Source organism: Lampris incognitus, chromosome 11 (genome assembly GCF_029633865.1).
Source record: "Lampris incognitus isolate fLamInc1 chromosome 11, fLamInc1.hap2, whole genome shotgun sequence".
NCBI lineage: Eukaryota > Metazoa > Chordata > Actinopteri > Lampriformes > Lampridae > Lampris > Lampris incognitus.
In genome coordinates this window covers 10445312-10463285 of record NC_079221.1, presented here as the reverse complement: position 1 = coordinate 10463285, position 17974 = coordinate 10445312, and the positions used below count along the sequence as shown (strand labels likewise).

The following is a 17974-nucleotide window of genomic DNA, read 5'->3' as shown; positions in this document are numbered from 1 at the left end:
CATAAGCCCTCTCAAAAACGGTGTAGTATAATCTCTAATGACAATAAGAACACATGCTGGGACTCTTTTTGACACCCTTTTAAGTAAAACAAAGACATAATTTTCGGGTTGAATTTTGCAGGTTGGGCTTCTTTAGATTTCATTTTTTCTTCAAAAAATGGGTTAATCTCCACTAGGATCGCTTAGTGTAAATAATTGATGTCCATAAGATGATCACTACTAGTTGTATTGACAGCTGGCAATGAAACAGAATTGTGTCAGGGGTATTTTAAAGGGGAAAAGAACGGGGAAATGTGAATGCCACTGATACACTTCAAGCACATGGTAAATTTTGGGGCTGTATTTGAATGAGCAATACGTTAGGAGCAATATTCATCAAACTGACCTGTAACAAAACTTCACATCGGGGCAGGTGGAGCGATCTGCGGAGGCATACACAGAAGAATCACCCTGCTCCTCCTGAAGGTCGTATTTGAGAGGGTTCAGTGCTGAAGATCTTTTGACACATCCGGGTGCTGCAAGGCCTCAGCACAAGTGAAGCGGTGGTGATGCTGGTTTTTAATGGTCACATGGAACAAAAACCCCTGTTGACTGTGGCGGTCATCAGATCTACAACGAATGGAACTGAAACAAGAGCATGCTACCTTGATTAAACAGTATGCAATCTCAAAATGATTGATATGGTATTATGATGTTGTTATTACTATGTTGAATGTGTTCTTTTCTGGAGATGACGAATGCCGTGTGTTGTGCTGGCATCTTCAGTCAACCTTAGAAGATAGAAATGCTTCATTACATTTTTGACTATTTAAACAATCATAAAACAAAGAACATTCATTTATCATGAATCCTCTTACTCTGTACTCGTTGTGGCGAGCAGAGTCCTCAGTAGCAGGATAGGTTTTTGCCACCCTCCAGGTAATCTGGGATGACCGTTCAAAGGCATCCAGCCATCTGCGGACCTCCTCCCTAGTGCTTAATTGTAGTTTCAAGGAGGCCCTGAACACCCCCCCCCCCTCCAGTGGCTCATGAGAGCACACATTGTGTTCGTACTCCTCAGGGAAAAGTTGCTGTTTAAACAGATTAAATATAATTTTAGTAAATCAACATTATTTAAAAATGTAATCCTGTCCTTACACAACTTTAGAATGAACTATTTATAATAACTGTCTATTTTACCAGCTTTGAATAGCTGTCTATTTTAGTAGAACAAAGTAGAGTGTATACATAGTCAATTCAGTCCTATGAGTCTAGTCCCATGTACCTGAGAGAAATGTCCTTTCTTTTCCTTATAAAATCATCTCAGTATAAAAATGGCTAATGCACGGTCAGACTGTAACTCTAATTATAATAACTTGTGTTCAACAGTGAGTTACTCTGAGCCACCTAACCTCAAGATGCTCCAGTATCTCCACATCATCTTGTTTCTCACAAATATGACACCACTTAATTGGCATAGCTTTCTCTTCTTCTTCTTCCTCTCGCACATCTCCTTCCTTCAGCAGCCTACCTTTATTGATATTGTAGCGAATTCGGGGGGGGGGGGGCAGCCAGGGAAGTGCCGCAGCCAGGACGCGAACCCGGATCGCTGCCACCTGAATTCGCTCCACTGGTGTCAGAAGTGGGATGGCGAGACCGTGAGGCCATCGGAATCGCGTGCGCCCAGAGGCGTGAGGGAGATATGAGGCGTGTGGGAGATAGGCTGAAGCGCGGGGACGCGCGTCCCGAAGGAGGGGGGGTGTAACGGATAAATAGACTCGCTAGCCCTTGGCTAACGGGTCGGACCCTTTGGTCGACTGGTTAACGTTGTGGTGGTGCGGGAGATCCGGGTTCGCGTCCTGGCTGCGGCGGTTCCCGGGCTGCTCCCCGGAGTCGCTACATATCAGCTCTCTGGGCGCACGCGCTTGGCCTCAGGGTCTCACCATCCCACTTCTGACAACAGGGTAGCGAATTCGAGGGGCACCCCGGGAACCGCTGTTAAATATTTACATTAATATTGTAGCGAATTCGGGGGGAAAACGCAACCACGAGAACTGCCTCGGCCGGGAAGCGAACCCTTGTCACCCGCTCCGCAGGAGGCATCGCTAACCGCTCAACTAACGGGTCAAGCCCGCGAGCCAGCGGCCAGCGTGTCCTCTTATCCATGCACGTTACAATATTCACATTTAGGGTTAACATTTATATTTAACATTTACATTTAGCATTTATATTTATATAATATAATCTATAATTTTGCTTTAATGCAGATCACCCTGAAAAAGATATTACAGTATTTTACATGAATTTCTCTCTGAATTTTAAAAACGTGACAGTTGAAAATGGTATTGCCTTTTTTATATTTATTTTATTTGGTAATGCTACACTGGTCTCTGAGACAAACTTCAGGGCTTAAAGAAAACATCCATGGGTGTGTAAGAACAATTGTTTTGGGTACATGAACGAGGCCCATTGTACGGAGAAAAAAACCCGACCGTGATGCTGAAATACCGGAATGATCCTTTAACCGAGTGCGTGCAGAGGAGGGGGCGTGGCTTATAAATCCTGATAACTGTTCGTCAATTAAAATCTTATAGTTGTGTAAATAAACCATGCCAACGAAACGCCGACAGTTCCTTACGCCAGCAGCGGGCACTTTAGCCCATTCAGCACATCTATAAGGTATACAGTACACCGTTATTACAGTGTTATTACGGCTGAGTCGGTTCTGAGTCGCCTCACCTGCAGCCCCGGAGTTTCTCTGGTGAAATGTGAAGGAGCGACACCGGAGGAGGGATGACAGGCCAGACCGAGACTGACATACCAGGTGAGACCATCCCCTGCGGACCAGATAACCTCCAGACTTCTGTTTTGGTAAAGGTGTTACCTCCATAACGACACGCGGGTATCATTCTGCACATGTGTGTGTGCGTGTGTGTGTGCGTGTGTGTGTGTGTGTGTGTGTGTGTGTGTGTGTGTGTGTGTGTGTGTGTGTGTGTGTGTGTGTGTGTGTGTGTGTGTGTGTGTTAAACCCGTTGCTATTTCCGGCATGCTGCTGCGACTTAAATGGCTATGTAGAGATGTGATCTACTACCAGGCTGGACTGGGATTAAGTCAGTAGGCGCAGCTGAAAGGACATTTAGTCGGTGTCTATTCCCTCTAAAACATTGAGACGTATCTTTGCCCCGCAACTCTTATAACAGAGGCGATGATTAATCCTCCAGGCTACGCAAATGAATAAATAATTTCTCATCAGAAACAGGAGCCGTATTCACGTTCGGGAAAAGCAATTTTGCTGGTAACATGCCTTGTAAATTCTGGCTGAAGAATGACCGTCCAGTGCAGATCTCGTGTGGGGGAGAACACACTGCCGTCATCACAGGTGGACACCCTATTTCAATGCATATTCATAAATATGCATAAATATTGAATGCCTCTTGTTCCCAGTCGTGATTATTTTATTATTCCTCTTTCACCTTCACGACTCTCTCTGCAGGCAATGGCAGACTGTTCATGTTTGGCGGCAATAGCTGGGGCCAACTAGGGCTGGGGTCAAAGCCCATTGCCAACAAACCTACGCCTGTGAAAGGTCAGCTCCTGGACATTTTATATTAACCTAACGCGAGTTTTGAAAATTGTGGTCACTGACAAGTCATTTGCCTCCCTTTCAGCCTTGAAGTCTGAGAAAGTGAAGCTTGCAGCCTGCGGGAGGGATCACACCATCGTCTGCACGTGTAAGTTTCTGGTCAAATAAAAGGGGCCTTCTCCTGAGCAGATCCTGCCATAGAAGGGTGTGGTTATCTACGTAACTCATTCAGGTGTTTATTGTTTTTCAGGGCGAGGGAGTGTGTATGGTGCTGGCAGTAACCAGGAAGGGCAGCTTGGTTTGGGCCACTGTAATGACACCACATACTTTGACTTATTGCATTCCTTCACTGACCATGCACAAATCAAAATGCTGTCTGCAGGATGCAACACCTCAGCTGCCTTGACAGGTCGGCGTGATGACAATGATTTAGCCTCATTTGTTAGTCAGTAGCATGCATTTAGCTTGCCCGGTCTCCAAATCCAGTGTGCACATGCATGTGACTGTTTGCAGGTTGGGTGTTTTCCCATGTTCTGTGTTTTGATGTTTGCCTTTAGAGGATGGGAGGCTGTTCATGTGGGGGGACAACTCAGTGGGCCAGATTGGTCTGGGGGAGGAGAGCTTTGCCCCAGAGCCTAGAGAGGTGACCGTGGGACAACGGGTATCATGGGTGTCCTGTGGATACCACCATTCAGCATTCGTCACGGGTACTGTGCACGTGATGCAACACAACACAACACAACACAACATGAGACAGCACACTTATTCATTAGTGCTCCTTTCCTTCTGGTGTAACCTCCTAAAGAGCAACGTTTAAATTCTACCTGGATGCTGACCTCTATTGTTTAATGATGCAAATAACAAATTTAAAAGACTGGAAGAGTGGCTGGGATGCCCCCCAAGCCCAGCAATACGTGCAACTTCCAGTTTCAAATGCCTCCGGTAGAGATCGGTTTACTCCGTTTACTGCAGGGCTCAGTGGGGACTGCGAGTGTCAGGTGCCAAGTTAACCGTATTACCTGTCGCATTACGCTCCAGAAATATTACGCACTGCTCGTTAAATGACGCACACAATCCGGATTTCAGTTTAACAAGTAGTTTTTGATCTTTGTATGAATTAGATAAAAGCGTCACCCGCACCAGAAAGTGAATGTATTACCCTGGGTGTTTGCTTTGGCCTCGGAGCAGAGGACGGAGACCTCTACACTTTCGGCGAGAGCGAGAACGGAAGGCTTGGGCTCTACCCGGAGCAACTGGCCAATCACAGAGTCCCTCAGCGGGTGCAAAGCATTCTGGGACGTGTCACCCGGGTGTCCTGTGGTGGAGAACATACTGCGGCGCTCACAGGTACGGCGCTGTATGTTACGCGGCGTTTCGGTTTATAAAGATTTGTTACGAACTGATTTACAGTTGGACACCTGATACAAGATCAGCGGAAGCGTTTAGCCCGCGTATTCTGAGGTGACGTTTCTCTTTTCTTTTCTTTTCTGTTCTCGCAGAGGAGGAGGTGTACACATTCGGCCGCGGTCAGCACGGCCAGCTGGGCCAAGGCACCTTTCTGTTCGAGGCGGATTTGCCAAAACCAGTCGAGCACTTCCGCAATGGTAGCGTCCGTCACGTCACGTGCGGGGAGAGCCACACCGCCGTCATCACGCGTAAGCGCTGAAGACAAAGACAGAATGTGGTGTAACGTGGCGGATAAGCTAACGAGTCGGATCCTTTAGGCGAGCAGGTAGCGATCTCACCCGCGGTGCGGGAGCTACGGGTTCGCGTCCCGGCTGCGGCAGTTCCTGTGGTTGCCCCCTGATGAAAACATTTGCTGTCATCATGCGGCTGGGTTTCCCCTGTCCTGCCAAATGATTTGTGACCTCCTGAGTGATAAAATAAAAACAGTGTCCTTTCTGACTAAATTAACTCTTAAGGTTTCTATTGATTTATCCTGACCTGAAGCAAATAGCAAAGCCGGAGGTGGGTATGTGGCCTGGTCGCTGCACTAGCGCCTCCTCTGGTTCTTTCAGAGTACAAACACTTGAATGGCAAACCCTCCCAATTCACTATGTCACCACCTCAGTCAGTCAGGAAACCCCCACCATGCAGTGCTATGTAGTGGTTACATGGATATTACACCTGGTGATTATCAATATGCCATTCAGCCATGTGTGATTTATTTGTCCTTGTCCGCTGCAGACCACGGATTTCTCCACACTTTTGGTGACGGCCGCCACGGGAAGTTGGGTCTAGGGGAGGAGAATTTCATCAATCAGTTCAGTCCAACGCTGTGCACGCGCTTCCTGAAATACGGCGTACAGTCGGTGAGTGTGGCGCATCACTCTGCATGTGTGAGGCGGAGTGAGGGAGTGACTGAGGGCGAGCGAGAGTAAACCACACTGAGCACATGAAAGTTAAAGAGATATGCTGAATGATGGTGTCGTTGTGCGTGGTTGCCATGTGTGTGTGTGTGTGTGTGTGTGTGTGTGTGTGTGTCCAGGTGACCTGCGGTGGCAATCACATGCTGGTGCTGGCCACACCCAGACCGCCCGAGAGCGAAGAGGTGCTGATGGTGGAGAATAGTGACGCTACAGAGTTCAGCTACACAGAAATACTTTTGGGGGACCCTCCCATCGCGCCCACCCCATCCACCGTACCCCATCTCTGGTCTCTCTCTGCCAGGAGCCGGCGCAGACAAAGGGTGAGGTCCTACATTTAAATACTCATATTTCATTTAGAATTCCACTCAACTTTGCTGTGCCCGTGATTTACTGGTGCAGTCCTTTGGGTCACACCTGCTACAAACATACAAAACATAGAATTGAACCCTACTATTACTGCCAGATTGATTGACAGGTGTCTTAATACAAGGAATAACACTAGAGAACAACTAAATCGGAGTTTCTAATGTTCTCTAGTGCTATAAATGGTTTGTTCACATCGCCAGTGGTTAAAGATTGGAGTAAAACAGACCCATATTTTCTATTATGATCAGTTGAGAAAGACAGGGTAGTAGTTGACAGTAGTTCTGTTAAATAACCAGCAGGGGGAGCTAGGTAGCTATCGTACTGATGACTCGGTCAAGCTGGTTTACCGTTTTGCTTTTTTTTGTGTGTGTGTGTTTTAGGAGAGTTCTGTGGAGCAGTTTGGGAAGATGTTTCAGAATGTCTCTCCTCTACTATCGGGTCTGCCCAACACATCCTCGCCATTGTCTAAATATGTCCCAAACCCTAAAACGTTATCAAAGGATATTAGAACCCCTTCATCGCCACCCGTACGCCAATCTATAGCCACTCCAAACCAACCGCGCTCTCTAAAATCTCTATCCAAATCCTCACAGAGTCCAGTGTTATCCCGCCGATACACCAGAGAAGTCACCTCTACCCGACCAGCCAGTAGAGCCTCTTCTACTACAACTTCCTCTAAATCTAATACCAGAAAGTCATCTTCTCCCGTGCTTTCCCCTGCGCTCACACCCAAACACAGCCCTACAGCCTCACCGTCACAAAAAATGACCGCCAAAAAGCCACTTCACACAAAGGCAACTGCCAAGAAACCCTTAAAGAACACAACCCCTCAAAGGGCCAGCCCTGCCAGACCCCCCAGTCACGTCTTCGACCAACATCCAAAGGAGGAAGAACAAAACGGCGTTCTGCAAGGTCCCGCCTCACCACAAACAGGTATTTCAAATCTGCAATTTAAGGCTGAAATCCGGGACGTTTCTGCATTGATAAGTCATTATTTTATCCATTTGAGACGTGATTAAACTGGCAGTGCTGTGAGATAGTTGGATGTAGGAGGCAGAGAGAAACAGATCTTTTGACACCTCTGGGGCTACAAACCAGGTGTAGCAGCCATTGTGGCTGGTGTGCCGTCAGCTCAGCAGTAAACAGTTCCCACCCTTGTAAAAATGGATGCTGGGACCAAAGCTAACACAGTCTAATGTATTACAAACTACATCAACCTATATGGGAACACTGTTGTACAGTAATATTGATTCAGTCAATCAAATCTTGCTTTATTCAGACACATAGGTCCATATTAAAAAAAAAAACAATAAAAATACAACACAGGACAAGAACATAAAAATATAGCTAAAACAGCAGTTCACAAGTCCACAGTGATTAAAAACTATACAGACATTAGTTCCAGTGTTTCCAGAAACAAGAGGAGTAGCTTGTGTCACTTTTTGTAGGCTCAGTTAAGAAGATTATAATTACATTTTTTGAATCAATTAATCGACACATGAATTTGTACATGAAATTCCTCAACACAGCATAAAAAGTGAGAATGTTACTAGTCACAAACACATGACTTGCACTTGTCCATCTTGGAAGCTTGAGCAAGACTCTGGATGCATCATCATTATATGCTACCTGCAGCTTTTTCATTTTTGCTTTGCTATAGTTGCTCCACAAGTGGGCAGTATCTAGTGGAGTACAGTAGGCCCCAAAAAGAGCAGTTTTAACGTCATCTGTACACATATGGAATTTGCGTGCCAGCATATTGGCTTGTCCATACGGTTTGTAACACTGGCGCTGCACATCATCATCATCATCATCACATAAATCACTCCTGATGATGTGACCCAGATATCTTATTCACCACATTTAGTGCTTGGTCTGCCATGAAGAATGAAGGAAAATTTTGCTTCTGATCCTCCTTGGTTTTAGCAATCATAACAACACTCTTTTTAGAGTTAAATTTAATGCCATGGTGCACACCATAACTTGAGCAGACTCTGAGCCGTTGCTGTACGCCAGCACTATAAGGGGACAGTATGACTAAGTCATCGGCGTACATCAGATGGTTAATAAGCCTATCCCCACCATACAGCCAGTAGAAATCCATATACTAACTATACATATACATATACATATACAAAGAACAGGTGACAGTATTCCACCTTGTCAGACCCCATAGGTCATCTAACTTACATGGTTGATTGTCATTGTCATGCCCACATCAGCATCACGTTTCAGTCTTTCCCTGTTTGGGTAGGAATGTGTTTGCCACTGTACCAGTGTTCAAAAACATTTCAACAGCAGTATACGGAGCCTGGAGAGTGTCTCCAGCCATGGTAAAGATGACTGGTAGTGTTATGGAACATGACCCCATGGTCCAGATGGATGAAATAACTGCTTATTAATGGAGAAATTCACGGATTTCAACTTCAAGAAACCTCCCTGGAGTCGCTTGATGTGATCATAAGCTGAGCTGTGATTTATCTTTTCACTGTCATCCAGTTATGCTGAGCCCAGTCACACAACACATCTCATCTTTTGTGTCTTTTCAGAAAGAGAATCTCCTCTGAAAGAAGTGATTGTTGACGATGCGGAGGAAAATATTTCAGAGAGAGAAGTCAGCTGTGACCCTTCGGTAAATACGGTGAGCACAGTGGCATTTGATAGTTGTTTGCGGCGTGATTTTTCTCTGATTACTTCAGAGAAATGCAGTACGTGCCCCAGTGTAGTAATGTAGTTGCTGTGGAGGCTGTGCAGTCTTGGTTTGGTTTGTGCACTCCAGGGCAGGAAGCGAAAGCGCTGAAGACTCGCAGACTTTTCCAGGAAAATGTGCACAGCTCAGCATGCTGAAGTATGTGTTTGTGACGCGTGTGCATGTACGTACTTGCGTGTTAGTGTGAGTCTGTGTGCGTGATTGTGGAAGCATTTTCCACTTGGTGAAACATTGAGGTGAAACGTTGAACCATCAATTTTAATTGAGTTTATTTTGTTCTTGGTCGCTCCAATTCTGTAACTGTCCCACTTTCTCTTGCTTTTCCAAGAAAGTGTGTAATGAATCTCCCCACTGTAGATTTAGAGATTAGGACTGTGCCTGCCAAAAAACAAAAGTTTAACACACTCACACACACACACACACACACACACACACACACACACACACACACACACACACACTCAATGATTTGGAAAAGCTGGCAGCAGTGTTGCCATATTTATCAACATTTCCGTAGCCTCTGCTCAACCACGCTGTGATGTCTCCTACATTTTTCTGTGTTTTAGTGGGGCATCGTAGACCCCAATACTCTTTTCCTGACTAAGCTGTGTTGGGAAATAGTGTTGTGTGTATTTGCACCTGTATTTTCTGCAGGCGTGCATGCACCCTTCTGCACCAGCAATCCATGCGTGCTCATCTGGGTGCTGAAATGTGTGAAAGAAAATAACTGACTGAAATCAATTTGAGAAATTGCATGAATTCAATTTGTTAAAAAACAACTTGTACTGGTGTGATAAAGATTAAGTCATGTAGCTGTTGCATACCCCCTCTGTGCACCCTAATTAGCCACATCATGTTTCTTCTTCTGTCCAAATGGAGAAACAAAGACCCATTCTCTGTGTCAGCCTGGTTTTCTCCTCCTCTGACCAACATCTGTTTATTAGCTGTCAGGACATTTTTACCATCATGTCAGCCTGCCATGCAGCCATTTGCCACGACACTCGTTCTAAAACAGAGCAATTCTGTCTTTTTGGCTGTTCTCATCTTTTTCGTGTACCGTTGGAGAAAGGAGCACATTATTAAATCAGAGGAATCTATGAGGCATGCGCAAAATATGAATGGATGCATTCAGTCTGAGAGTGTCTGCAATAACACTGGTAAATTTAAAAAAAAAATTCTTTCCTCCATTTTGGCCTTCCATTTACACTAAGCCGGTGTTTTCGATCAGCGAAAATGGAGCTTTTCAAAAATGCTTTCCGAAGTGGGTGAATTTAAAAATATAAAATAATAATAATGGTCCGGTGAAGTTTGTTGTTAGGAACTCAGGGAGGACCCAAACGCAGGACACACAGACAGGATATGGTGAAACCTGGTTTAATGAGCAGAGGGGGGCAGTATAATGTGCTATCAAACCGACAGAGTGCATACAGGTGGATAAAGAGTTTCAGATACAGTTCAGGTTACCTGGAAGTCAGCCCAGAAACACGCGACAGAGCAGGCAAGGGCCAGGCCGCAAACACAGAGTTAAAAGTTCAGGCAGCAGAGTTCACGGGGGGGGGGGGGGGGGGCGCGCGTCCGGGTAGCATAGCGGTCTATTTCGTTGCCTACCAACACGGGGATCGCCCGTCCGAATCCCCATGTTACCTCCAGCTTGGTCGGGCATCCCTACACACACGGTTGGCCTTGTCTGCCACCTCTGGTCAATCGGGGTGCCTATTCGGGGGGGACTTGGGGGAATAGCTTGATCCTCCCACGCGCTACGTCCCCCTGGCAAAACTCCTCACTGACAAGTGAAAAGAAGCGGCTGGCAACTCCACATGTATCGGGGGAGGCATGTGGTAGTCTGCAGCCCTCCCCGGATCAGCAGAGGGGGTAGAGTAGCGACCGGGACAGCTCAGAAAACTGGGGTAATTGGACAGGTACAATTGGGGAGAAAAAGGGGGGAACCCCCCCCCCCCCCCAAAAAGGAAATTTTACAAGGAGAAGAACGCTGGACTGACTAGGCAGCAAAACACAAGACAATCTGGCAAGGAGACAGGGAAGCCAGAGGAGTATAATGCTGAGGAGCCAGTCAGGGAATTGGAAACAGGTGTGGAAAACACAGGGTTGCCTGGTGATAAAAGCAGGGGTAGGAACTGAAATGACAAGACAGGTAAGAAAACCAGGTAAAGATAGTGACTGAACTAAGAACAGACACAGTCGTAACAAAGCCGAGGTTTTTGAAAAGCCTGACGTATGATTGTCATGTGATCGGCATAAAGCTGCCAGAGCTATCAAGTTGCATACGTGTGCCCAATGAAAGAGACTTAAATTTTCTATCGTTTTGGCGTTGTGATATGGATGATAAGCTTTTTGAAAACAATCAGAAAATGCTAGCCTGAACCTTCTACCCATTTTTGCCATTAGAACAGCTTTTTCAGGGCGGTCTATTCCGTTGCCTACCAACACGGTGATTACCGGTTCGAATCCCCATGTTACCTCCGGCTTGGTCGGGCGTCCCTACAGACACAATTGGCAGTGTCTGTGGGTGGGAAGCCGGATGTGGGTATGTGTCCTGCTCGCTGCACTAGCACCTCCTCTGGTCAGTCGGGGCGTCTGTTCGGGGGGAAGGGGGAACTGCGGAGAATAGCGAGAGCCTCTTACGCGCGACGTCCCCCTGGTGAAACTCCTCACTGTCAGGTGAAAAGAAGCGGCTGGCGACTCCACATGTATTAGAGGAGGCATATGGTAGTCTGCAGCCCTCCCCAGGTCGGCAGAAGGGGTGGAGCAGCGACCAGGATGGCTCAGAAGAGTGGGGTAATTGGTCGGATACAATTGGGGAGAAAAAGGGGGGGGGGTCCAAAAAAATAAACCCAGCTTTTTCAAATTTCTCCAGAGTAGTGTGGAGGGAGACCGTGGAGGTGCTCATGGTCTGCTGTTATATCCATACGTGGTGTTGTGTGCCTGAGCTGTTGGGGAAAGTGAAACAACCATCTGTTTTGCTGTTGATGTCTATGTTTTCATGGTGTAGTATGTCGCCCATAGTACTTCTTTTGTTCTCGTATGATCTTGTTTCATTTTTGTTCCTGTTTTGCTCCGATTCTTCCAGGAAAAGAAAAAAGGAAGAGCCACAAGGAGAGATTTAAAAGAGGCAGAGAGACCTGTTGAATCAACCCAGTCCAACCTGGAGGCCTCCACAGAACCTATGAGAAGCTCCAGCTCACAATCCATAAAGAATAAAGTCTTACTGCCGAAGAACCCAAAGAGTTCTAAAATACCCCAGGGAGCATACAAAGGCAAGGAGAACAGCACCAAACAGGTCAAGTCCTCAAAAAACAAATCTGAAACTGACAAACACGGTCAGAAAGAGCTCTCTCATATTACACCTGGGACACCAAAACACGATAACAGCAAACTGTCAGAATCAAACCAAAAAGCTCCCAGACATGTCCAAAGGATAGAGGCACACCAGAAAGTGCCTGAAGTGAGGGAAAGCACTTGGGGAATGGAAAATGTCAAAGAACCTGTTATAAAAGCCAGCTCTTTCACAAATAAACAACTCAAAGGGATCTCAAGATCCCCAGTAAGGGAGAAAACTCAGGCGTCACCCGTGGAAGTGGAAAGTCAATGTATGGAAAAGATATTGACTCACGCTGATGTCGGTGTCAATGGAGGTGAAGCGACCAAAGCATCTGTCAAAACAAAACGTCCGAATCTCAGAGGAAGTGAGCCACGGGAAGAGATCAGAACAGTGGAAGTCCCAAGTAAAACAGATGAATTCATGTCCTCTTCAACCCAGTTTCAAGACGAAGGGCAACAAATCAAATCTACTCCGAAAAAAGTTCAAAATAGACCACAAGGAGTAAAATCTGCACCAATAAAAGTTCAAAGCAAAGCCTTGGAATTAAAATCGTCACCAGTAAAAAGCAAATCAAAAGAAACTCTCGCTACAGCTGCTCAGGTTAAAAGCGTTAAACCCATAGGTGCTAAATCTACCCCTGCAAAGGTCAGAGGGAAACCCCATGTGGTTAAATCCACCCCGGTTGTTGTTCAAAGTAACCCTGAATATGGTACTCCAGTTAAACATAAAACCAAAGTAGATGGCCTAGAAAGTGAGTCAGCCGTTTCCACCGGTGCTTCTCAGAATATCAAAAGCAAACCTGTGGACGAGCAGGAATCATCTGAAGTTGGCAGCACTGAGCTGAAAGGAAAAAAGAAGGCAAAGGAATCAAAACCTAAAATAAAAGAGAAAACAAAGGCGGTGGACGGGGAAGAAAGTGTGATGAAAGTTAAAGCTGAACATTACAAAAAACAAATCAAACCGACAGAATTCACGCATAGTGACATCGAGGATGGTTTGAAGGACACACCAGTGAAGGTGAGGAGCACGCTAATTGAGGTTTCCAGTCAAAACTTAACCCATGACGGTAAACCCAGCGATCTGGTAGGGGACTTTACGAGCTCGCAGAACAGAAAGCGGACAGATGGGATTTCTGTCGCCGGTGGCGAATCTGAACCACAGGAAGAAGATTTTCTCATTTCTTCTGACAAAGATAGCAAAGATAGACCAGAAATCTTAGGGGATGATTCTTGGGGTGTGACTGAAGATAACAAGCCAAGGTTGGAAGAGGTTATCGCCAGTGCCGTCTCTCTTCTTCCGGCTGCAGCAGCCCTGACCGATGCCGTGACAAGCGCGAGGGATTTCCACTCCGACAGCGACACGGCGGCCACTTCTCTGGCATCGCAGAGATCCAGTCGAGCCGAACGCTTCACAAAGCAGCGTGCAATCATCCAACCTTCCTTCTCCTCTCCATCGCGTTCACTTTCAGCCTCCGAACCAAATGCGGTGGAGCAGAGCGGGAAGGCCAGCGATCCACCAGAATCCGGAAGTGCACAAACAGGAGACAGAAGCAGCAACGCCTCCTGGGATGACAACCCAAGTGACAGTGCCCCCTTGTCTGTTATGAGTGACAGGTCACAAGGTCAGACAGAGATAGGTGAGGGTGAGGGCAGCAAAGGCCAAAAGTCACAGACAGATGATGAAGACATTTCACAGACAGAGAGGAGCAGGGACAGCACTGACACGATGATTTCCCATCAAGATCACGATAAAGAGGAGGGTGAGGATAGTGAAATTAGCAAGGATCCAGACACAGAAGCAGAAAATGAGGGAGGAGAACAGGAGGATGAAGGAGAGGAGGGAGTAAGTGGGAGTGGTGTGGAGGATGAGGAGGAGAGAAGTGAAGGGAGCGATGAAAGCGATGTAGAGGAAGAAGAAAGCAGCAATTCTGTGAGTGGTGGAAAGGAGGAGGAGGAGGAGGAAACTAGCCAGGGAGAGGAAGGTGAGGAGGGAACAGTGTCTAGCTCTGACGGAGGAGAAGAAGAGGAGAGCGGTGAGAAGAGTTCCGACAGTGAAAGTGAGTCAAATGTCGAGGAGAAGGAGAGTGAGGAGGGAGAGAGTGACTCTGAAGCAAGCAAAACAGACAAGGAGGAAGAGGAAGGGGGGAGTGCGGATGAGTCGAGTGAAAGAGACAGTGAAGACGGGGAGGAAGAGGAAAGTGGTGGGGGATCGGTGAGTGAGAGTGAGGAGGGATCAGAGAGAGGGGAAGAAGAAGACGAGCAGGATGGTGAAGGCTGTGAAGACGCAGAGTCTGGGTCAGGCAGGAGTGAAGAGGAGAACAGTGAGGAGGAGGAAGAGAGGGAGAGCAGAACAGAGGATGAAGGGGATGACAAGGACTCATCCGAAAGCGAGGAGGAGGAGGAGGAGAAAGGGGAGGAAGAAGATAGTGAGGGTGAGGAGGAGGATGCGGAGGATGATGGGGGGACAGGTGAAAGCGAGGCAGAGGGAGCGGAAGATGATGATGATGAGAAACAGGATGAAGACAGTGGAGGGGATGAAGAAGATGAGGGAGATGTGGAAGGTGAGGCAGCTGAAGAGCAGGCTGAAACGGATGAGGAGGAAGAAGAGGAAGATGTCAACGAGGAAGAGGAAAGTGAAGCTGAAGACAAGGTTGGTGAGGAAGAGGAGGAGGAAGAGGAGCGAGAGGAAAAGAGCAATAGAAAAAAGGAGGTGACAGATGAGGGTGAGGAGGAAGAAAAAGAAAGTGAAGAGGGTGAGGAGGCAGAGGAAGAAGGCAGAGAAGGAAATGAACGAAAGAAGGAAAATATAAAGGGTTATGAAGATGCAGGGGTAGAGACTGATGGTGATGATGAGGAGGAGGAAGAGGAAGCAGTTGATGTAGAGGAAGATGAAACAAAGACTAACAGTGTTATGGCATCAGAGGATGGTGAAGATAAGAAAGAAAATTACATTAAAGAAGAACGGGAACATGGGATGGAACGTCAGAGAGGAGATCCGGAGGAAGAGGAAAACGCTGAGGGGAAGGGAGGAGAGGATAAGAGAACAAGTGGCAAGGATGAGGAGGGAGCTGACAAAAAAGAAGATGCCAAGGTGGAGAAAGATGACATTCAGGATGAGGGAAAAGAAGATGAGGAGGGAACGGATGAAGATGACGAAGAGGGAGATGAAGAGGAGGATGAGGATGAGGGAGTAGAAGAAGATGAGGAAGGAGAGGATGAAGATGACAAAGAGGGAGAGGACGAGGAGGGGGAGCACGAAGGAGAAGAAGAGGGGGAGAACGAAGGAGAGGATGAGGGAGAAGAGGAAGAGGAAGAGGAGGACAAATTTACAAATGTTGTACAAACTGAGAAGTTGGTTGAGGCTGAACTGGAGAGTGAAGAAGAGGAGGAAAGTGAGGAAGAGAACGAGAGAGAAAAAGGAGACAATCCGGCAATGGAAAGGGAAGAGGAAGCGGAGGAGGAAAATGATGAAGAGGAAGAAAAACAGGAGAAACAAAAAGAAAAGGAAAATGTAGAAGAAGAGGAAGACGTGGGGGAAGAAGAAGAGGAAGAAGAGGAGGAGGAAGAAGAGGAACAAAAAGCAGAAAAAGAGGAGGAGGGAGATGATGAAGAGGAAGAAAAGCAGGAGAAACAAAAAGAAAAGGAAAATATAGGGGAAGAAGAAGAGGGGGAAGAAGAAGAGGAAGAAGAGGAGGAGGAAGAAGAGGAACAAAAAGCAGAAAAAGAGGAGAAGGAGGGAGATGATGAAGAGGAAGAAAAGCAGGAGAAACAAAAAGAAAAGGAAAATATAGGGGAAGAAGAAGAGGGGGAAGAAGAGGAGGAAGAAGAGGAGGAGGAAGAAGAGGAACAAAAAGCAGAAAAAGAGGAAGAAGAGAAGGAGAAGGAGGGAGATGATGAAGAAGAAGAAAAACAGGAGAAACAAAAAGAGGAAAATAAAGAGGAAGAAGAGGAGGAAGAAGAAGAAGGGGAAGAGGAGGAGGAGCAGGGAGATGAAGAAGAGGAAGAAAAAAACAAGAAACAAAAAGAAGAAAAGGAAACTAAAGAGGAAGAAGATGAAGAGGAGGAGGAGGAGCAGGGAGATGAAGAAGAGGAAGAAAAACGGGAGAAACAAAAAGAAATTGAAAATAAAGAGGAAGAAGAGGAGGAGGAAGAAGAAGAGGAGGAGGAAGAAGAAGAAGAACAAGAGGACCAAAAATCAGAAAAAGAAAATAAAGACGGAGAAGAAGACGAAGAGGAAGAAGAGGGGGAAGAGGAAGAAGAAGAGGTGAAATCAACCAAAGAGAAAAAAAGAGACGTTCAGAGTTTGCCTCCTAAAGTCATTCTCAGAGAGGATAAAGAAAAGCAGCAGAGAGAAAAACCTCAACCAGCTGCCAGAACTAAACTGCAGACTTCAGGGCGGAAACAAGGTGGCGGCTCTCCGGACTCCCAACAGTTCTGGAACAATGTTCTGCCTCAGTATCTGGACCTACAGTGAAATAAAAAAGTCCAGTTCACAGCCGCACTTTTACTAAAACCTATAAAACGACAAGATGGATGGCAGAGTTTACAGGAGCCGGAGAGAGAAGTCGACTTTCATATGTAGCATTGGTGCACAGTAGCAGGAAGACCCAGAGGTCCGACAGAAAGTCCTACAAATTGGAGGTTGCTAACCTCGCGAAGCCAGCCTAAATCTTGTGAGCTAAGTTTTCGTTATGTGTGTTATTAGTCTGGAAAGCGTCCATTGAGAGTCGAGTGAGTCCGGCACTACGGGGAGCGGTCTAGATGATGGAGCAATAAGCAATTTAAAGCTGAAGCTTTGCTAGAGCATAAACGAGTGAAGTGAAATTCCTGGGCTGGCTTTGTGAGGCTAGAAGGTTGCAGGTTCAACCCCGATATGCCAGTGTTTCCAGCTACATATGTGGGTCCTGTCAAAGTGTCCTTGTTTAAGACACCAGACCCAGACCTGGTCCATCATTTTTAATACGCTCTAGAATAGTGGTTCTCAATCAGGTCCTTGGGTACCACCAGTACTGTTGGTTTTCTATTAATTACATTAACCTGTTGCTCCAGTAACTCCAGCGTTCTTATCTTGTTCAGCCCTGGAACAACAGGGGAACTCTATGAACTACCTGACAGAATAGAAAACCAGTGCGGTCCCTGAGGGAAGTAGTTGAGAACCAGTCATCTTGTAAAACATCACCTTAAAATGTAAATGCCTATAATGTAAACCTAAATCAGACTTACGACGTAATGAAATGAAAATATCGGTCGGTGTGGATTGCAGAACTTCATGACGTTTCCATTCACCGCTGTTACTTAACTCCTTGACTTTTGTGAAGTTGAACCAAAGATATGGTTTCATGATTCTTTTTAACTTATAAGTATTGTCATCATAAATGTGACTGCTGTTTTCCATGGTCTTATTGGCCTACATGTGTTTTGCGCTTCTGACGTTTAATGGTTGCCTTGTCTTTCTCCAGATGTTGAATGTTGTATTTTATGGATCTGGTCGTAGCTCAATCAAGATTTTCTTGCGTATTGTAGAGAAGATAGTTACACACTTGTTGTTTTGGAGCTTCACTATATCTGCCTCATGTGGAAGAACAAGGCAGGTTGTGGCTTAAGGGCAGAGATAAAACAGAACCAGAG

The 17974-nt window shown here is 46.3% G+C and overlaps 1 protein-coding gene across 1 annotated transcript; it reads left to right on the top strand.

The window, feature by feature from the left end:
• The first annotated feature begins 2772 nt into the window (after positions 1 to 2772).
• Positions 2773 to 16820, top strand: LOC130121027 (calponin homology domain-containing protein DDB_G0272472-like). The gene is made up of 17 exons (XM_056289863.1): positions 2773 to 2803; positions 3233 to 3358; positions 3473 to 3565; positions 3648 to 3710; positions 3813 to 3971; positions 4120 to 4269; positions 4751 to 4909; positions 5062 to 5217; positions 5750 to 5874; positions 6051 to 6251; positions 6678 to 6770; positions 7157 to 7230; positions 8575 to 8630; positions 8847 to 8938; positions 12096 to 12305; positions 13131 to 15680; positions 15852 to 16820. The coding sequence occupies exons 1-17, from the start codon at positions 2773 to 2775 to the stop codon at positions 16818 to 16820; spliced, it is 5307 nt and encodes a 1768-aa protein (XP_056145838.1).
• The last annotated feature ends 1154 nt before the right edge of the window (positions 16821 to 17974 follow it).

Coding starts and splice junctions, on each gene's coding strand:
- LOC130121027 (XM_056289863.1), top strand. CDS start 2,773: ATGACAGGCCAGACCGAGACTGACATACCAG. Junction 5,218..5,749: donor CCACACCGCCGTCATCACGC/GTAAGCGCTGAA, acceptor TGTCCGCTGCAG/ACCACGGATTTCTCCACACT. Junction 8,939..12,095: donor GTGACCCTTCGGTAAATACG/GTGAGCACAGTG, acceptor CGATTCTTCCAG/GAAAAGAAAAAAGGAAGAGC.